Raw genomic sequence first — 16,007 nt, forward strand, 5'->3', positions numbered from 1 at the left:
ACCATTTTGAAAGAAGGCATGGCCCAAAATGCCTCCTAACCATTTGCAGTTATAATCTGCAAGTAAATGAAGCATTTGAATGCGTTTATTATACCTAAAGAAGCTCAATTTGGTTTGTACAGTACTGTGAGTGTTTACATGTTTTTAAATTACTAAAAATAAAAGTTTTGCTTTTCTATTGTTGTGATTTCACTTGAAATGAAATACAAGCTATTCCAAAGTAGTTACATTATTATTATTTTTTGTGCAATTCAACAAGAAAGCAATAACAAAAAAAATAAATAAAATAAATACAATTGGTAACAGTAGCCCAGAACAACCTGCAAAGAAATTCAGGTGAACTCCAAGGTCAACATATCTCAGTGTAAAATTGCACCATCTATTGTTTGAGCCACAGTTGGCTTCATGGGAGGTGACTAAGGGGGACACTGTTCGTGCAAATAAGTCATAAAAAGATGGAGATTTGCCAAACTGCATGCTAACAAGCCACGAAGCTACTGGGAGATTTGACATGGACAGATGAGACAAAACTAACTTTTTGGCAAGTTACATCAGCTTAATGTTCATAAAAGAAAATTAATCATTCAAAGAAAAGAGCACCGTCTCTACTGTGAACTATGGTGGAAATTCTCCAATGTTCTGGGGCTACTTTACTAGCTGGGTACAATGAAATCGCAAGAGTATCAATGTATTGTAGAGAGTAACGTGCTGCCCAGCGTCAGAAAGTTTGGTCACAGTCGCATGTCATGGGTCTTAACAGGATAATGATGCAAACACACACAACTAAAAACAAAAAACATGGCGAAAGCTGGGTACAAGCAATCAGACTTTTTGTCCGGATTGCTCCCCTTCCCGACCAAGTACGCCGAACGCCCAAATATCTTGTCTTATTGATGTATGTCTGATGTGTGTTAAAGTGGACTTGTCCCAAATGAGTTGCATTTCTATGTAATAGAATTTTGTCAGATACAATTTATTTCTGTAACCACTGCGTAGTTTTTTTTGTTTGTTTTGTTTTAAACAAGGGTCGGCATTAATTTCATCCAAATGTTGACATGTGACAGAGAAAACTGGAAAATTAACACCACCAGGGAAAAGTAGTAGTGTAAAAAAAATAAAATAAAATGTCAGACAACTGGAGCAGCACAAATAATACTCTGGCCTCTGGCATCTGTCACCTGTTCCTCCTGCCCCTAACAACCAAGCTGTCTGCAATGGGGACCAGGTGCACGCAGGAGGCACAGCACATCCATGACAGCACCTGGGGGGGGGGGGGTAAAAACACAGACCAGGCAGTATCACAGGCTCAAGATATTGTGCACAATCTTGAATTCAATACAATATTTTTTAACTAGATAAGTATAGAATGCATTTCTAGATTAAAGGCACTTTTTTTTAAACTGATATAATTGTAAATTTTCTAATGAGAATGTATAAGGGCAAGACTCTGCAGTGTTACAAAATCATGTCTATTCAAACATTTTTAGCTCGAGTGAGTGAAGTGCACCACCTTCTGGATATTGTTGCTGAATTATCCAATAACTTGCTCAACCACATCTGACAATTAGCATTTGTTTGCAAACATATACCCACACACAAAGATTTTAGACATTTATTTTGACCCCACATTTGGAAATAAAAGTGCAACTCAAATGTCTTCCGACTCTCCAAAATCATTACATGGTTTTAAATTAATAATAAATATACATGACTTCATTTAAACTTTGAAATGCTACACAAACGTTCACAGTCAGATAGCAGTCCCCCGAAGACCCTGTAAATCCAACATAATGCAGAGTTGCAGAGGCAGATATATATATATATATATATATATATATATATATATATATATATATATATATATATATATATATATATATATATATGTTATATACATTTTAATTCCCACAAATTAGAAATGCATTTGATATCAGTATACCATAATTACATAAGTACCCTGTTTAAACTAGTAGCTTATGAATATATATATGCAAATGAGATTTAGATGCTATCTTCAACAATCATTTTCAAAACAACAGTTGAAGTTTACATGTTGGATTCACATTACAACTGAATGTACATACTTTAAACACTAAAATGTTCCACAGACAGGAAGCCTGGATGAAATGCTTGTATTCTATAGTTCATTAATGCAAAAAAAGAAAAAAAAAAGAAAACATACACTGTATTACATGATAGCAGCAGAGTACTGCTTTTCACCACTTTTGAGAATTTGTGTGCCCTATGAGCTTACCGCAGGGGAAGTAATACATGTCAATGTATTCCTTTCAAGGACAGTACTTAGCACTGCAGACCACTTAATGGACAATCAGTTGATGTCATTTGTGTAGCAGTTTTAAAAAAATAAAAAATAAAAATAAAAAAATAAAATAAAAACTCATTAGGACAACACTGAACTTTTATCTGTGATTTGTATACCATAGGCTAAGGGTAAAATAAATAAATAATATAAGGGGAAGTCAACCCAAAAACGTCCTCAATGCTCCTGTTTTCTAAAGCTGAGCCGTGATTGGTTGTTACCTGAGCCTTTAACAACTGTGCTGTCATTTTCAGTGACTAGACAGTGGCAAAATGGCCAACCCCAGATGGATAAAACGGAGTAGATTTAGCTAAATAAGTCATATTCCACAACTGCTGTGTTCATCAGAATGTATGTACACTAGTGGGTGCACATAGAACATATTACTGTAAAGAAAACATTGGGCTGACTTCCCCTTTAAAACTTCATATAAATACACAAAGGAGATCAACCAGATTTACTCCAATTCTCCCTCTTGAGTTAACTTTTGCCAAATACTACATTCTGAACAATCGCTTCTTGTTTATTACTACAGTGCTTATAACCTGAACAACTTTGATGAGAAGCTTTAATACTTTTGTGCTCTGTTGACGGATTAGAGTAACGTTTTAAGGTTAATGGCAAGTCATATTCATTAAGGCCCGATTGCCTTAATACCACCCAACTGTAGAACAAATACAACATGCAGTAAAGAATTTAAATCCAAAAGGCAACATATGAGCGATAAGGGAAAAAGTAGTGCAAATCCATGCTGACAGTGATTGCTGCCTGCCATCCTCGCCGAGTCGCTCGCCAAGCGAGAAATGAGAGAAGCCTTTCAGCTTCAATGCTTCCCCATTTCCTCACACACACGTTGCTGTCAGATTAACTTCAAAGTGCAAATCCAGGATGTTGACGGAAAGTTGACAAAATGGAGGACTGAACCAACCTCCAAACTGCGACAGCCTTCACATAGTCTCTACTCACAGAAGTAGTTCATCAGCTGCGTTCATTTTTTTCTGGCCTCGGTTCAGTCATCTTTTGTACAGTGTAATGGACATGATGTCTTTGCTGGGTAAACAGGTGTCAAGGGTGAGCATCAGCCTAAAAGTGAAAAAACACATGTTTCAATAGTTTCAAAGTAGTCCTTACTCGCCATTATAGCTTTATCATGGACTTTCCTCAGTGATGATCAATGATAAGTGATTATGCAAGTCATATCATGAATGAGTGCGCTTGACACCCTAATAATCACATTTCATTTGTCTAGTGCAGTGTTTCTAAACCCCGGTCTTCGAGTACCCCTATCCACCCTGTTTTCAAGTCTCTTTCAGCCAACACAGCTGAAAATTGTTATCAGGCTTCATGCAGAGCTTGCTGATTAGCTGATCATTTAAAACACCCGTGTTGGCTGTTGGAGACATGGGCCGTTTCTCAATACGCATTCTTGTCTGTACTTACGTCCTCGTGATGTCTTGAAACGTCATCAGTCGTGGCCTAAGTACTGTTCCAATTGCAAGTACGCAAAAAGAAAAAGCATTGAACGGACGGAATACCCGGATGTTGTTCTTACGCCGAGCTTCCTGCTTGTGACACGTTGCCGTAACGGTACCACGTGGCTAGATGTTATATAATTAGGGGTAATATTTTAAAGTATCATTTGAAATAAAATTATACATGTGATTCATCCAATTTACGATAATATGGGGGGTGGGGGGGGGGGGGGTGTTTCTGTAAAGGCACCGGTGAGAGTTGCAGGTTTTGTTCTGACTCTTCTGAAATTGTGATACATCTTATGTTCAAGTGTGCAGATCGCAAAAACATGGGAAGGAAATCAAGTTTGACGAAATTTATTCCAAAACACAGCTGCAAAAATGAAATAGTACACTTGCAAATGAAAGGAAAGAGCTTGCAAAAGGCAAGAATCAAAACCACCGGAACCGGAATAAAAAAAAACAACCCCCCAATAAACAAACAAACACAAGATTGAGGCGAGATGGGAATCAAAGGTGAGGTCGAGACTAGTTAGGCAAAGTGGATCAGCAAGAGGATTAGTCCGACAAACTGGTGTACCCAGCTACCAAAGGCAGGCTAATCAACACAAAACAGGTGTGTGGATGGTCATGGTTCCCCCAGTGGTCAGACAGCAGTTGCAACAAACAAATAATGAGAGTAGACCAGCCAACTCAAAATATAACACATCTATAAAATGTATATTTGAACGTATGTGTATAAAGTAAATCATATTTCAATATATATTAATATATTTACATATAATATTGTAAATTGCAATTGTTAAACTAAGTTGTGACAAAAAAAAAAAAGGGTGGGGGGGGGGGGGGGCAATCCAATGCAGCAAACCTGCCATGTGTAGTCTGCCTAAAATGAAAGATGGAAGAAAGAAGAAAAAACATGATGCTCTTCTGCCATTCGTTCCTTGAAGTACGAAAGGCATCTTGGGATATATTCACAGGCAAGCCTTCACCAAGCAACAACCAATGCACCCTTGGTTTAAGCTAGCAAAAAAGAACGACATCCGGGAATTCCGTGTAGTCTTGGCTTATGCGTACTTTTGATTGGAACAGTACTTGGGCCGCCATTGATGACGTCTCGCGAAATCACAAGGATGGAAGGAAAATTTTTAACTGATGTATGTTGTACAAACATTGAAATAGTAGTACAAATCCATGGAAAGCAAGTCACATGATATAACTGCGATGGATTACGGAAATACGCCAGCGAGATATACGTGCTTGGGAAGTACGTTCTTGAGACCGGGCTTACCAAGACCCTGCTCGTTGCGTCACAAGAACATACTCTGTGTTCTTAAATCTTGACATTGAGAAACAGCCATGGAAAACAGGTTGGATAGGTGTACTCGAGGACCAGGGTTGAGAACCACTGGTCTAGTGTATGTGCTCTCTCTCTCTGAACGTTTGAATGTAAATGTCCATTTGTCCAATGTTTTAGCACTTCAGCACAACTTGGTGTTCTCTAACAAGGAGCTAAATACCTTTTTTTGTATGGATTGTGCTTTTCCCTCTGAGAGCATCCTGTTTAAATACTGTTGACCAATTGTTAGGTGTCATTTTGGTCTCATGATAGAAATAGATATTATGAAAAGGGAGGCTTGAACACATACTAAAAACCTGTTGTTAGATAACAGGAACTTTTACGAAAAGTATTAACATTGAAAAATTGGACTTTCGAAAAGGTCACATTCAGCTGACATGTAAAGGTTCTCTCACATTCTAGGTTCATCATAAAATTTCAAGCACATGCTCAATATCCCCACCTTTTTGGGAGTAGTGTGTATTTTCGGGTTTCTTTAATTTGTGTTGCCCTAAACTTACGCACTCAGCCACAGTTGCCAAACATTTGCTCCAGCTAGAAAGGAGTCATATCTATAATCTTTTGCTCTGCATTTGGTGTGCCACAGCTACTTAAGACAATTTACTATGCCACCTTGACCAATAGGAATAAAAGAAAGACCACAAAAGTCAGGAAAGTTGCAGTAATGCAGTGTCTCATCATTAAATGATGGATCAAGTAAAGGCGGTGAAGCGTGGTTTGATAAAACCAGCCCGGTGAGTGCACCAACTGGTGAAGGCCATAAAAAGGTTATGACTACACGGATTATTCCATTCATACAAATGTTTAAGTTACCTGACAGGGGAGCTGAAAAGTCTTCAAGCTGTAGCGCTTTGCTCAGAGCTGCGGCCAGCAGTTGCTTCCTCTCGGCTCGGCGTGGGGAGCTCACTTTGTTGTTGTTTCGCTGGAGAGATTTTAACGGCATGATGCACTCGTGTGTACTGACGCAGAGGAGGGTTGAAAGTACGAACCATGGGGAATTCGTTTAAAGTGGAAATGTCATTTTTAGAATCCTCCTTTATGGCTTGTTTAGGCCTCTTGTTTGAAAAGCCCGTTGGTGCAGGAGGCGCGGTGGGCCTTTTAGCTGGCCCCGATGTCTGCAATCTTGTCTTAGGATGCACTGAGGCTTGTTGCTCATTAGCGTGGGAGACCCCTCTATGAAGTCGTCCGTCATTTTCTTTTGTCACAGAGATCCCTGCCTCTTTCCTTGTTCTCCCTTCTCTGGGTTTTTTGGGACAGACTGCCATGTGTTTGGTTCGGCTGCGTCGCATTGTGAACTCCCTGCTGCAGTGAGGGCAAACAAATACGTCTTCTTGCACGTGGGAAGGGGACACTTTGTTTGACAAGGACTTGCTCCTCTGGGGCATGACTCTTTGGACCAGCTTTTGCTTCCTTTTGTTCAGTAATTTCAAGTTAACTTGGATTGATGACTCTGTGGTCGATCTGTTGGACTGCCTGGTTCTGTTTGAGGTATTACATTCATTTTCTGAATTGGTAGTGGACAGGACGCCGTTCTGGCTTTTTGCAAAGTGGCGGAGTGGGATGGGATTATTCTTGGGCGTGTACCGCTTCTTATCGCTGGCATTAGCACAAGCCAAGATGTGCTTGTGCAGTTCTGGCATGTTATCAAAGCTTTTTCCGCATTTGGTACAGCGAATAGCCGTACTGAAGGTTTGTGGAATGTTGTGGGTGGTGAAATTTGTGGCTGAGGCCAGCGACCCAGCAGGTGACCTGTTATGGTAAGGAAAGGGCGGTGGCTTAAAGCTGGGGTAATGCTGGTTAATGCCAAGACGGACATCAGGCACTTTGAGTTTGCCTCCATCTGAGGCCATGATTTTAATTGTCGTAAACAATTCTTCAGCAGCCACATCAACTTCATTCTCCTCCTTTTTCACCTGTTCTTCCGACACATCAGGTAATGAGGGCTCTCTGCTGACTTTTGCGGGGTAGTTGTAATTCTGAGGTCGTATTTTTCCCTTTTCTTCTTCAGTGAATGTACATTGCTGGGAAGGATGCAATTCCTCCTGATGCTGTTTCAGGTTGCACAGGTAAACAAAATCTTTAGGGCAAGCACTACAAACATAAGTCTTGTCAACACCGTGTAGGCTTGACCGGTGCTCCAGCAAAGCAGAGGGCTTGTCAAAGAGCAGAACACAGAACTCACATTTGTAGGGCCAATCTTCAGCATGATCACTGACGTGATGACCGAGTTCTTTCATCGAGTGGAACAGCACATTGCAGACATTACAGAGGAAGTTCTTGGTGAAAGTCTGTTGCTCTTCGTCACTTCCCGTGTTGCTTGGTGGTTCTGTGGTGAAAGTCTGTTGTTCTTCATCTCTTGACGAGTTGCTTGGGGAATTCCTTGGTGGTTCTGTGGTGAAAGTCTGTTGCTCTTCATCTCTTGGCAAGTTGCTTGCCGTGTTGCTTGGTGGTTCTGTGGTGAAAGTCTGTTGCTCTTCAGCACTTGGCGAGTTGCTTGGTGTGTTTCTTGGTGGTTCTGTGGTGAAAGCCTGTTGCTCTTCATCTCTTGACAAGTTGCTTGGGGAATTGCTTGGTGGTTCTGTGGTGAAAGTCTGTTGCTCTTCATCTCTTGGCGAGTTGCTTGGTGGTTCTGTGGTGAAAGTCTGTTGCTCTTCACCACTTGGCGAGTTGCTTGCCGTATTGCTTGGTGGTTCTGTGGTGAAAGTCTTTTGCTCTTCATCTCTTGACGAATTGCTTGGGGAATTGCTTGGTGGTTCTGTGGTGAAAGTCTGTTGCTCTTCATCTCTTGGCGAGTTGCTTGGTGGTTCTGTGGTGAAAGTCTGTTGCTCTTTGTCACTTGGCGAGTTGCTTGATGGTTGTGTCTCAACCTTCTCAACAAGGTTTAAGTAATCAGGAATGACTTCCGCGCCTGAATCAATACTGTCAACACGTTTCTCTTCATCCGCATCTGGAGGCTCTTCTTCTAGACCTTGTTCTAGTTCTTCAGCCTTCACTGAGGCGCTTGACGACAATGTAACAGACTCTTCAATGGAGGACATGAGAAGGGTGGGGTCATCCACGGTTGCGGTGTTGGGTAATGACACAATCTGTTGCTGTTCTATGTGATTGACAAGCATCTGTGTGGAGACTGGGGGCTCAGTGGTGTCTTGCATGGTAACGGCAGCGGGAACATTACCTGGCGTTTCAAGGGATATTGTGCATTCTATCAGTACTGTATTGCTTGTAATGTTGTACGAGTTGACGAGGGGATCGTTTAATGTTGCAATGGGTGTGAATGGCACCTCAGACATGCTATGGTCTTCATTTAATGGAGGATTAAGAGAAATTTGATCGGTGAGAAACATGTGTCCAGGCAGATTTAGTGAGGGGTCAATTGGATGTGAGAAAGTGACAATGTTTGTAGCATTTGTAGCTGCAAATGCAGAGCTTAAATCACACTGTGTAGTATTTATGGCATTTTCTGTGCAGAGTACCAGCGGCTCCGGTGATATATTAGAAGCCAGTACTTGAATTGGTTGGCTTGAGGGGCTAGGAATAGATAGTGGTGGTGCCAGAACTGTGATTAATGATGGGGCGGTTGATAGTACTGGGTGCGTAGTTGGGGGAGCAAATGATATAGTGCATGGCGAAGCTGGTGGAAAACCAAGAGGTGTAAGGGTGGTAGGTGCAGAAGTAAGAGGACAGGAGGGGAGTGAAAGTCCATAAACAATTCCCTCTGCAACAGAGTCCACCATATTTGAACTTGTAACAATGGTGAGGTCTGACACAAGAGGTGTTTCAAGGTTTGTGAGACTTATGTTTTGTTCTCCAACACTCAAGACAGCCCGCTCCTGCATATACATATTTAAATTATCCTCTGAGGGGGATACTGAATTTGATGTCAGCTGAGATTCTTCAAGGCTCCTTTTTTGCAAACTTAAATCTAGCGCGGCATCATCTGAAGTCCCAACTTCATTTCGTTTCATTGTATTAGAGAGATCCAGTGGTTGATGACTACAGCATTTGTCGACAGTCACAGGAGGCCAGCTTTCTGTTAAAACAGGAATTATTTGAGGTTCCTCAATCTTTTGGGATGTATTTCCATTTTCATTTGCCTGGTGCATAAGAAAGCTGTACTGGGTGTCCATCGGCTTTAAAGTAGAAGCATCACCCTCCATATTTGCCAATGGCGTTTCCTCATCTGATGTAGTGTGCTGTGGAGAACTTTGTGGAGAACCAGTCCTTCTTTTAAACCTTCCTGCCGCAGAAGATTCAGATGAGCAAGATGTTTGGCAATCTGGAAGAAGAGCGTCCTGCTTCTCTTGTTGCTGATTCAACGGGGAGGACAGAAACACAGTGGTTGAATTTAGGGGTACAAGTGAAGACTCAGCATTCTGAGGAAATAGATTCTCTATTAACGAAGTTGCTACTTCCGAAGAGGATGACGACGTCACCACCTCCGACTCTAGTTCTGTTTGAATTTGGGGTAACAGAGGTGGTGTTGCTGTTCTTCTCTTGGCAAGAGCTTGACCCGGCAGCTCTTGGTTGGTCAGAATTGAATCGATACTTAATCCCAGGTTCAATTGGGTGGGATCCAGTATCAGGGCATCCAGTCCAACCAAAGTTGAGCAAGCAGCATTAACTTCAGCTGCTTCATAGCCGCTCAATGTGCTTGCTGACACTATTTTTCCGTCAAAGTAAAAGCTGATATTCTCCGAGACACTGCTGGAGACATCGAGCATGTAGTTTCCAGCACATTCCACTTCATTCTCCACTACTTCTTCAGCAAGCTCGGCTCCGTGATTTGACGTCGCAATGATTATCTGTTGAAGATTTTCCCCATGGACTGGCTCACTTTGTTCCAAATGTGCAATTTGCAGAAGCTGCTTATGAACTGTGCCCTCATGCTGCTGCTTGTTAGTATATGTCGAGAATCTCTTTTCACAGTAGCTGCAAGCATGAAGCTCGTACACCTTCTCGTCGGGAAGCACAGTGCTGTGTCCAGACATATTACTGCTTTCAAGCGAGGCATCTGCGCTTACTGAAACTGAAGGCTTCATATTGTCATGCAGCTGATCAAAATTCAAATCGGGAGCAATTTTTCCCTTCTTACTTTTATATGTATGTGGCACATTCTTCATCAAATTGTGGCTATGCATGTGTCGTTCCAAGCCTTGTTGGCTACTAAAACACCTCTTACAGTATTGACAGGGAAAAGACTCCCAGCCACAGCGAGAAGCGTGAGCCAGGTGGTCATGAACGTCAGGCGTGTCAGGGTCCATACTGGTGTTCTCTTGACAAATGTCGTCAGCTTCCTGCTGTAGATCATCACCATCACCATAGTTAGAAAAGTAAGGGGTTTGCTCCATTTTCCCAAGTTTGTATCCAGTTCTCTGAAGAAAGGACCTGTTGCTTGTTGTCACACCTGATGAATTAATAAATAGATGTCATTTCAGGAAACCAGCATTTGACAGTCAGGTGAGGACAGCACTGGGAGTAAAGCTCCCATAATTAGGGATTGGTATATTCATGATGATAAATGAATGATTAACAAGCAATTGTGTCAATTGATGCAAAAAAGAAGAAAAGTGCACTATTTGGCTGAAACCAGCAGAGGCGCTGTTAATTCAACTCCACAAAAGGGGCCCCCCAGTCTATAACATGCGTAAGACGTTTTGAACAGCGCATGATTAACAAGTATCTAGTTGTGTTGTTCCGATACCGATATTGTTATTGGCAGAGGTGCCGATACTGCATTAAAACAGTGGTATCGCAGAGTACTCACAAGTAACATGCCGATACCATTAATTCCAACACTAATATAGGATTGTGGATGCAGCATCTTGTGACTTGCTCGTGCACGACATTCGCTGATATGTGACATGTTCACTGCATGCCGATCTAAGATATCCTATTGGCCCTTGAATGCTCTGAACCAATGGCAGGGCAGCTTTTTTATGTTTAGTGAAAAACAAACCTTAAGTATTGGTATGGTATTGGCTGATACTGAAAAGTTGGGTATCGGAATCGGTAACGGAGGGCCAAAAAACAGTATCAGAACAAGACTATTATCTAGTTTGTAGTGGCCTAAAACCACGGTGTCTAAAGTCACAATACTCAGTTGAGTGCCATACTATTTCCATTTGAGTGTTTTCTATTTATTATCTTGAAGCGTATTTACTGTAATTATGACTTCACTAATGCTTTAGCATAGTTTAGTGATAGAGTCTGTTGTAAACCGAGTAAAGAAGATCATTACAAATGATTATTCTGCTGAATACTAAAACAGCAGTTCTGCACATTCAGAGATTTTGCCTATCCCATAGAAATATTAATAATAATCGTAAACGTGTTCAGTGTTATTTCATTAAAGAAAAGTCAACATTATAACTTTGTTTCAACTTACCATTTTAGCAGTTAGTGCAGAAGCATGACATGCCTTAATAATATGATGCCTGACCTTGCGTTCTGTTAAAAAAAAACAAAAAACAAAGACACAGCAATATGTCAGGATGTAACTTTGTATTTATGTAATGTACAAAAATAAGCCACTGTTGTCATCATAATTATTGTCTTTGTCTAAAATATGATGTATGTTGTCTCCATTTTGATTGTCTCCATTATTCCAGCAAAATTATTTGCTTCTATTGTAGTCAGAGGGCTTTCCTGCCCTAACATTACACTTAACATAATTTATTATCACATTCAAACATCACAGTAGTGCAACAATAACATCACACAATAACGTAATGATTTTCTTTTTCTGTTTGGGTGAGTGACGAGGAGGCACATCGAATCTCTAAACATGCATTTCAACTTATTGTTTGAAATACATATATTGTACATTGCAAGAGGACCCGAAACAAAATGTAAACAGCTTCAAAGACAACAGCTAAACACATTTGGTAAAGCCTATATTAGCAAAAACAATGCAATTAAATAAACGTTAAGATGCCCTTTCTAACTAATACGGGTGCGAGCGAGGGAGGGTTCATTAATCAGCTAATTCGAAATCATATTTGCAGTGATGATGCGTCCAAGTATCTCTCTCCGTAACTGGCTTGATGACGCTTGCGGTCCTTGCACCATTGCTAGTTGTCCACACGACACGTCGCATTTCCTGCTCTGACGACAGAGGCGTCTCGTGAGCACACGATTTACTCACCGACTCCTTTAATATATTAGCAATTATAGTTCGATTAATAAACACAACGGCAGCGACTCTGCAACATGTTTTCAACAACCAACTGTAAAAAAAAATATGCACCTGCGCAGACCTATCATGCTATAATATCAGGCTAGCTTTGAGCTTAGCCCACATATCTTAGCTACAAGATATATCACGGAAATTAGACTTACACAGGACCTTTAATAACGCTCTTGTTCGCATAATACTGTTTGTTGTTGTATATTTCTGACTGACTTACTTGTTTTTCGACATTGTCGTTCAGTAGTTTCATATATCCCTGTAGTGCAGGTTGTAAACAGCTGGGTGTTCTCCAATGCACCAGCGACAAACATGCGTTTCGATTGGATCAGGAAAGACGTTGTCAATTTTGAACCAATCGGAGAGAGGTTTGTTCAAGTACAGGAAGACAACATCGCAAAAGGCGCTTTTCAACGGATTTAAATGTGACTTATTAAAACAAACAAACAATAAATAAATAAATAAATAAATAAACTGATGATCGTACTATATATTACGTATTAACACAACATTTACGGGTATATTAAATTATACGAAAGAGAAGAGTAAAGATATTAACTTTGACCTGCAGATGGCGGAATAATACCGTATTCGTGTATGGCGTGTAATGGACTGCTGCAATGATTGCTCATTTAGATGATTATTGCCCATCACTCCTTAAATATACAATATGAATATTTATACATTTTCGGAACATTGGAAACATTTCAAATATTTGAGATAAATATATATGGGCAGCATGGCGGAAACTGGTTGTCACATCTGCCTCTAAGCTCGGAGATTCAGAATTGAAGGTCAGCTTCATCTTTCTCTGTGGAGTCGGTTTGGATGTTCTCCCTGTGCTGTTGTGTGGGTTTTCTCAGGCCTGGTACTTGAGTTTCCACATTCATAATATCCATCCATCCATCCATCCATCCATCCATTCATTTTCTTGACCGCTTATTCCTCATAAGGGTCGCGGGGGTGCTGGAGCCTATCTCAGCTGCCTTATTAAAACTTCTTTTAATAAAGTGCAGGAGTTAAGTCAGCACTAATTTTACTAGCGTCTTTGCTTACACAAGTACCTGTAGGCTATCTATCCATCCATCCATTTCCTTGACCGCTTATTCCTACTTCTACTTAACTAAGTACATAATGTGAGTGTAATAGCACTTTTGCCAATTCTGCCAAAATATGTTACTTTCGAATGCAAATACTATATTATAAGATAATATATTACCGGAATGGTGTTGAAGTTGCAAATTAAATGTAGTGAAAGACACAACTCATTCATAACTATAAATGTCATTTTGGTCCTATTTTTTATCCGGTCACATTAGCCCTGGAGCCCTCTATCATATTTTATGGGAATTGCGGCTGTGGGGTTGAGATGAAAAGGTCACCGTTGGGTCTGCTGGTTCAACAAACATGTCATCCAAGCAGCTGAAACCAACTCGGAACCTTGAAGTTTATAGACTGATGGAGAATTTGAATGCATAGCAACCGTAATATGGATTGTCAACATGTAACCGTAAGCACAGTAAATGTTCACGTGTTAACCTTTATCTGATATTTCAGATGTATGACTTCTGAGAAGTTTGCCAGGAGAGGCAGATCACTTGTCATATCATGTGTGTTACCTGTATCATTGCCAAGTTGTTGTTTTTTTGCCATGCACCCTGCCCTCATACAGACTCCAAGTGGATGATACAGACACAATCTCAATCATAAACATTGTTATACCATATGGCGTCAGTCACAACTGAGCATTATTATCTTTGTAAAGGCAGCTATTTTGATGAAGGTCTTACTGGATCTCAATGGATTGTATTTAGAGGGGACATTTAGGAAATTTACTTGACTTTTATGTATACAAATAATTGGGTCTGTGGAGTGCCTGCCCACCCGCCAAGTGGGAAATTAAACAAATAAATCTTAGTCACAATGCCGCGGTAGTCCTGGTAATGACAGCCATAGCTGATATCTGCTCCAGCGTGGGACGTGGTGAGCATGACTCAGGTTTATAAAAGGAATGTCCATGTCAGCCTAATTTCAGCAAGCAAGCCAAAAATAGGAGGTGAACAGCATGTTATAATTCTTGATCCATGTGGTATTTTTGATTTTTCTGAATGCACATGTCCAGTTCTTGAAGGTTTCAGTACTTTTTTCCACATTTTGCTGTTTTCTAACAAGTAGCTGAAATGAAACATTCAAAACAACAGTTGTTTACTTGTATGATTTAATCCCGGTTCCCAATTAGAGTTAGTATTCAAATCGGCCTCTTCATTGTGCTGTTGCCATTCCATGAGACCAAAACGACACCTAACTGAGCAACAGTATTTTGTCATTTTGTGCCAGACGGAAGTGGTCACTAAGCTTTGAGTATCACAACGTCATCAGCAGTTTGCTACAGATCTAGGAAGAAACTGGAAGAGTCACAGAAAGGCAAAGGAGTGGATGTCAGCATTTAGAGAAAATCAAGTTGTGAAAAATGGACTTAAACATTGAACCGTTGGAGAAGGTCAAACTAAATTCACCAATAAAGGCTGACGTTTCACCAGAATGACCAATATCCATAACTGTATGAGTACGAATTGTGCTGCATGTCTCAGCAGGTATTCAAAAATGGTTTAAACTAGTGTTGTTCCGATACCGTTTTTTTGGCCCCCGATATCGATTCCGATACCCAGCTTTGCAGTATCGTCCGATGCCGATACCATACCGATACCATACCGATACCTATGTTTTTTTTCCTCAATATGAAAAAGCTGTCCTGCCATTGGTTCAGAGCATTCAAGGCCAATAGGGGATCAGCATGCAGTGAACATGTCACACATCAGTGAATGTTGTGCACGAGCAAGACACAAGATGCTGCATCCAAAGTCCTATATTGGTGTCGGAAATAATGGTATCGGCATGTTACTTGTAAGTACACGCCGATACCGATAACACTGTTGCAGTATCGGGGCCTCTCCCGATACCAGTATCGGTATTGGAACAACAATATTTTAAACAGTTGTGCGTATGGAGGAAACTAAACATTGCCGAAAATAAATCAATATTTCGGATCTCAACAATAAGCAAACGGGAAACAGTAGAGTATGTGCTGTATTGTGTATCATGTGGCAGTGCTAGGGAACCAGCTGGTGCCAATGACTCTGTGCACAATGAAACAGTTAACATGCACATGAACGTATAGAAACTGTGAGACAATGAGAGACGTTTACAGCAAGTGTATGAGACCACCACACAGAATGAAACAATAAGGATGTGTCATAGACTATATGGCAAACAAAGCTTGATCTGAAAAGACAACATGCCATGACATGGCCACACGCATGCACCAGATGTGCAGAAAAACATGTTAGTGCAAATGTGAGAGCACAAAAACAAAAGTGTACATGACAGGAACAAAGGCTTCTGTATACATGTCTGAAGATGGGAAAACACGCAATACGGACTCTCACTCCTGCACGCTCCCATTTAGAGATGCCCCATAGATTAACATGCTGTAAGCACAGACACGTCATACGCACTTCCTGCATTCCAAACTGGCGACATCTTCCCTCCTCCGCTTACAGTGTCGCTACCACGTATCGCAAGCACCATTTCCTTGCGGCTTTCATACGCTCACCTCTGCAGCTTCTGCACTTTTTCTTTGTTTTTCCGCTGACCCTTTCCATTTCCACC

At 40.8% G+C, this 16,007-nt stretch overlaps 1 protein-coding gene across 1 annotated transcript; it reads right to left on the bottom strand.

Moving 5' to 3' along the window:
• Positions 1-1,598: 1,598 nt before the first annotated feature.
• prdm2a (PR domain containing 2, with ZNF domain a) lies at positions 1,599-12,647 on the bottom strand. Its single transcript, XM_077514602.1, has 4 exons — positions 12,559-12,647; positions 11,538-11,599; positions 5,966-10,556; positions 1,599-3,403 (listed from the first exon to the last, which is right to left on the bottom strand). Exon 3 carries the CDS (start codon positions 10,498-10,500, stop codon positions 5,989-5,991), a length of 4,512 nt encoding a protein of 1,503 aa, XP_077370728.1. The 5' UTR covers positions 10,501-10,556; positions 11,538-11,599; positions 12,559-12,647; the 3' UTR covers positions 1,599-3,403; positions 5,966-5,988.
• Positions 12,648-16,007: the final 3,360 nt, after the last annotated feature.

Source organism: Festucalex cinctus, chromosome 2 (assembly GCF_051991245.1).
Source record: "Festucalex cinctus isolate MCC-2025b chromosome 2, RoL_Fcin_1.0, whole genome shotgun sequence".
Taxonomy (NCBI): domain Eukaryota; kingdom Metazoa; phylum Chordata; class Actinopteri; order Syngnathiformes; family Syngnathidae; genus Festucalex; species Festucalex cinctus.

Coding starts and splice junctions, on each gene's coding strand:
- prdm2a (XM_077514602.1), bottom strand. CDS start 10,500: ATGGAGCAAACCCCTTACTTTTCTAACTATGGTGATGGTGATGATCTA.